The 5910-nt window shown below is 36.3% G+C and overlaps 2 protein-coding genes across 2 annotated transcripts in view; one reads left to right on the top strand and one right to left on the bottom strand.

Moving 5' to 3' along the window:
* The window catches only part of LOC105622105, a 5328-nt gene extending 1114 nt beyond the window's left edge, over positions 1–4214 (top strand). Inside the window, exons 3-10 of the mRNA XM_012203536.1 lie at positions 144–389; positions 617–738; positions 1023–2486; positions 2571–2780; positions 2897–3006; positions 3463–3677; positions 3796–4055; positions 4114–4214. Of these exons, the coding sequence (XP_012058926.1) occupies positions 144–389; positions 617–738; positions 1023–2486; positions 2571–2780; positions 2897–3006; positions 3463–3677; positions 3796–4055; positions 4114–4214 (2728 nt within the window). The remainder of the gene's footprint in view (positions 1–143; positions 390–616; positions 739–1022; positions 2487–2570; positions 2781–2896; positions 3007–3462; positions 3678–3795; positions 4056–4113) is intronic.
* Positions 4215–5199: 985 nt separating this feature from the next.
* Positions 5200–5910, bottom strand: part of LOC105622106 (sorting nexin-7-like) — a 4624-nt gene continuing 3913 nt past the window's right edge. Inside the window, exon 7 of the mRNA XM_012203538.1 lies at positions 5200–5559. Coding sequence (XP_012058928.1) covers positions 5200–5559 — 360 coding nt within the window. The remainder of the gene's footprint in view (positions 5560–5910) is intronic.

Here is a 5910-nt window from a genome sequence, read left to right on the forward strand (position 1 = left end):
GGAAACAAGGTGGCAAGAAATGGGTTAATGTAAGCAGCAAGTATCTAAAATTATCTCTATTAATATACTCGCTGCAGAAATATAAATGTAAAATAGTCCTATTTAGATGAATGACGATTGTAAAGATATTTTTGTTTTCTAAGGCATATTGTTATGGGCTTAACGCAATGTGGCCAGTTCCTGCTTACGTATACATACACGTTGGACGTCAGCAGCAACACATCTTTGTACAAATATCTATTACATTGGTGGGCTTTCACACCCAACCGTGTAGCCCGCAAAGTTTCCGAAGTTACATTGTTCGGCAATTATACAATTTATAGGGAATTAAGCATAGTTATATCTCAGTGGCCGATGGAGCGGAATAAACTTGTAATTCATGGTCTCGGGTATGTACTCTTGAATAATAGATACTTTTTTAAATTTATTTTTTATTGCTAGACTACACTAGAACGTTTCTTCTCACTTTTGTCAAATTTCAAATATATATCCCTTTTCCTTTTAAATATAAAAAATGTACACTAATTTATTTATAAACAAATCAAGAAAAATCAGATCCTTTGTCTTTTTGAAAAGCTTTAAAATAAGGAACAGCAATATTATTTATCTGTTACAGTACAAATTTCTTACATTTACAACCGACTGATAGAGCATATTTAACTATAACGACAGTACCGTCTCTCGAGAATTGCAAAGATTGTTTGAAAGTTGCTGCATCGTATGAAGAAGAAGGTGAAGGTAATGAATAATTCGCAGTTTTTAGGAGAAAAAATAAATATAATATTTTCAAATTATATATGAAATTATTTATGCAATATTTTTAAATTGTATTTGAAATCATTGTATAAATAATTTTAAAAATGTAATTTTGAAAATACATTTTTTTCTCGTTTTTTTAAATTGTATTTGAAAATAATTTAGTTATAATATATATAAAATATATATAATATATATAAAATAATATATATAATATATAAAATATACTCGCAATAGCGTAATTATAATAGTATTAACTTTGTCAGAATTAGCCGCGAATTGGGATAGCTGTGTACGATGTAACTGTTTACAACATGGCCTTACGGTTCACACGACTTATGAAGTCATCTCGCCGTACCCGAAGTTTCGAGCCACAGTATGTCTGAATTATTGGAATCACGTAGTGGTCAATACAGGAAATTTCCTACATGTTCTCAGGGTAGATTTAAATATACCTAAGTCGAAGAATCAAAGAGCGTGCGATAAACAGGATAATGTTATGCATGATCCCGTCGTTCCGGACACGATTCCGCTAGACATGAGCGATGTCGAGGAGACGGATTACTCGACAAGGACAGAACGATATGAGAGTTCGGATGAGAAAGTGAGCACGCCGGAATGCGTCGATCGATCTCCCAAATGCGAATCCAGCATAGAGCACGACTTTCTAGACGAACCAATAAAATTAGACGATAAGCTAGGACACGATTTGCTATTAAATACCTCAAGCAATAATCAAAGCGACTATGTCTGTGATATAAATAGTAAGTCTACCGCTGCAGGCGCTTTAAACGTTAAGTTGTGCGAATGCTCGGACATGACTGAATGCAAGTGCCGAAATAGCAGCAGCAGTAGCAGCAGCAGCCCTGTCTCGCGGCCGGCCGGCGTCGAGCAGACGGCCATCTCAGTACGGGACAAGATCCTGCAGGATTTCTGCGAGGATACATCGCAAGAACTCAATATCGGCAGCGATCTTATCACGTTAGTGAAACATCCGTCATGCTCGCCGCGCTCGACGCCGCAGAGATTGCCCGCTGATCTCAGAGCGATGACCACGTGGTCGTTACCGATTCTCACTCCACCGTCGGACATCCTTCGCACTCGCAATTCGGAATCTAGTCACAGAATCCAGGTCCAACGCAATAACAGCCAGCAACGTCCGAGCTCGCCACAACCTGGTGCGTCGCAACGAGACAACTCCGTGGCTTCCATAAACTCACCGTTGCAATCCGTATCAATTAGTCCCTCATCCTCATATTCGTCTCGTTTGATGTCGCCGCCTATCGCCCGATCCTTTCGCCATCCGAGTCCTCGCAAGAGATCGAATCTCCATTCACCTCCACCCGTCACGGCTCAATCGACAAGAACGACGAGAGCGACGCACAAACTCATCCTCGAGGCGGAGAAGGCGTATGAGTTCACCGACGAGGCACAAGAGACGACCTGCGAAAAGCTAAGTTCATTCAGGAAGCGCCGACTTGCCGATAAGAAGTACGAGTTTTGCGATGAGACGGAAGACGCAGAGAATATAGTTCCTTTCAAGCACATACGCGATCAATTCAGACATCGCGGTACCTGCTCTATACATCAGATTCCCTCTTCCCCAGCGATGTCGCCGGTTCTACCCAATGGCCGAAGACATTGGGTCGATTCGGATCAGAGTGAATCAGACGAATTAAATCTTGCTCAAGATATTAGTATAGCCAACGACTTATCGAATACCGAATCAGGTACAATAATCTCACAATTATTATCGAAACGGAATGAGAATTCAAATAAAGTGTAAACACAAACTTTATACGTTTATTTTCTAGCTGAAAAAAGTGTCTTACGACCATTGAATCAGAATCAGCTGTCTAATGGAAGCGTGCACAGAGATCGCGTCAGCAAATGTTGCTCGAATTTCTCGCCATTGGTTCCTAGAAATAACTTGCAATATCCTCTGATAAAATGCACCGCGCGTTTTAAACGGAGCTACATAGAACTTGATGATGAGATGATATCGGTGATCACAGATGTGGAAGGTATATATATTCAAAATTGTAGATTTGTTATTATTAATTTGCAGATATGATTTTGCAGATTATTGCTTGTAATGTTTTTTACTATAATTAGTGCTATATTGAGACAATACTTGTAGATGAAGAAACAGGGGGGTATGTAAGTTACCAGTGTGTACTTCCGATGCTCGTGCATGGTTCCGGATATGTTCAAATGCAGATGATCAGCAATAGTAAAGCGGAAAAACTGGTAAATATTTATTATTATATATTTTCAAAAAATTAAACTTTCTCGATATGTAATTTTGTACAAAGCGAATCTCTTTAGACGATTGAATATATATTATATATATTAAATAATATAATATATAAATAATATAATATAAATAATATAATAATATAATATAAATATATATTATAATCAAGAAAACCGAAATTGCAAATTCGGCTTCGTTTTTTAATTATAAATGTTTAAATACTCATATGGATTAAACATTTTTACATAAATATTTAAACTTTCAGAGAGAGAGAGAAAGAGAGAGAATATTATAAAATAAAAAAATAATAAAATTTCGGCGGAGACTTTTTTTCTTAAATCACTTTTAAATTTTCTGTTACTTATTGTCGAACATCCCGTATATAATCAATGAAATAATAATTTAAAATAAAATATGAACGTATTTCTGATGTAACGAAAAACTTTCAGATAGTGCCATGCGTTTCTATAACACAATTGAGTTTTGATATCGAGACTTTTTCTCATCATATAGCAGATTGGATCTGTTCAAGATTCAAGAAAAAATATTGGCATTGTAGCGACTATGATATCGAAATAATTGATGTATGCGCGCTTAGCGGCGATATTATATGTTTGCATATAATGAAAATCCAAGCAAGTGAGTTATGTAGCCAAACACAATGGTAAGCACACATGCTATCCTAGGAATTACATTCGTTGATTCCTTTGCACGTTAATTTTGCATATATTACATTTTAAATAAAACAATAACAATTAATCTCAATAAATTGATATATCCAGTATTCCGCAAGAGAGGAAACAATACGAAGTCGGATGTAAGTTCACATGGAACATCGATACGAGCCAATACAGGATAACGGATGTCTTACCAATGGAGGAAGTAAAACCTGAATCCTGGAAGCCGACTATCACAAACATACCGAATTTTCGTAGCCAGTTATGGAATCCAACCCGTCGTTTGGCTACGCAGTTGCGAGAAAAAATTCAACAACCATATGCACACACAGTGCGTTTTCTTCATAACGAGATGAGCTTGGCAGGTCAGTATTTTCTGAATTTATCAAATTTTTGAAAACAAATACATCGAGTTCGTTGCAGGCGAATCTATAACCAAACTCATCGACCTGGACAATCTGGTGCAGTTCTACATAACACCAGAATACTACGTAGAACGTACAAACGACGCCTTAATGGAGTGAGGAAAGATGCAGGAGCCATCGCACTTCATTGCAAACAATAATTTATTTATTGATACAAACTCCGCCATTTTTGCCAACTCGCCGAGTCGCGGCGTATAATGTAGAGAAATGTACTCCGCATTATTAACAATACTGTGAGCAGCAAAGAGTATCTTCCCTTTCGAGCATAAATAACGGATATACAAAGGAATGTGTAAGCCATATAGGATTCTTGCTACATCTTTTTTTTTACTTGCTGCTAAGCAAAATCGATTCAGGGCGGTGCGACTCGTTTATAACTTAGATTAAAGGTACTAATTAACAACGAAGTTCTCGCAAGCGTTTTGCTCCGATTTGTAAAATTTACCAGTGCTATATACTATACATTGACGCTGTCTACGCTATCATGGTAACTACTGTACTTTGGTAACTAGTAGATATAGATGACAAAACTGATTGTCAATAAATGTATTGTAATGTGATTCAAAGTAAGAAAGAGAGAGCGAAGGGAATGGCGTGATAATTGTCTTGATATATTTTGGTCCCCAAAACTAATTGATGATCTAAACCTCTAAAAAAAAAAGAACGTCAAGATGTACAAGAAAATTGTTTTCTTGTACATGATATATACCGAAACATGTCCTGCATGCGTGTAGGACCAAATGCATTATACTTAATATTTCACAAGGTTATTGTATCATAAAGGCGAATTTTTGCAGAATTTTAGAGTTTTGATATTAGCGTATTATAATGTGCATTAAATGCAACTTTCATCGTCATTAAATGCGTGCGTCATGTCGCAAGTACTGCATAATTTTTCTTTTTCGAAAAATGACGATTCAATTTTAAAAGCAATGATATCGAAACTGATGATAGATCATTTTATAGATTATAATAAACTTTGTGTCATTATTTAATAGAGATTCTTTTAAACTGGTGTATTACCTTCGTATATATAACGAATATTTATTCTATGTCCTTTTTGAGTGGCGAAAAGACTAGCGGTTCAAACGGGTATCTTAACAGGCGGCCCTACGTTAACGTCAGATCCAATTCCGTCCAACTTAAGACCGGTAAGAATTTCCTCCCACGCGTTCATGCACTGTTGATAATGTCTGATATGTCGATCAGTCATCGTGATCAGCATGTTCTTCAGATCTTGCTGCTTCTCCACGTTCCACCTCTGAAAATCGCTTCGCAGATTCTCATTCGCGCACTCCACGCGATCCTGTAGTATCTCCGCTTGTTTGGCTAATCGTGGAATAGCTTGACCGAGTCTTTCCAATTTTTCGTCGCGAGATTCCGCTTTCCATAAGGATCCGCCCCAGCCTTGTGCCGGAATCGTGTAATTTGTATTTCCTACCAACTACACAAATGCAATTAAATGTAACTACAATTAACTGCCTACTTTTTAGCAACATAAAATAGCAATATAAAATACAAGTAACTGCCTACTTTTTAGCAATAAAAATATAAATAATATTTATTAATTTCCTTAGATTAAAAAATCTAAAACTGTAGTGTATTATACATACATTAGGTATGGGAAAAAGTTCGTGGCGTTTTTTAATTGGGTAAAACGACCACGAACTTTTCCCTACACCTAATATATTGATACATATTAGGTGTAGTAAAAGAAATACATATTTTCTTATTCTAATTTACTATGCAAAATAAATAGGTAGTTTCTTTTTACTTATTACCTAATATATATATA

Source organism: Atta cephalotes, assembly GCF_000143395.1.
Source record: "Atta cephalotes unplaced genomic scaffold scaffold00040, whole genome shotgun sequence".
Lineage (NCBI taxonomy): Eukaryota > Metazoa > Arthropoda > Insecta > Hymenoptera > Formicidae > Atta > Atta cephalotes.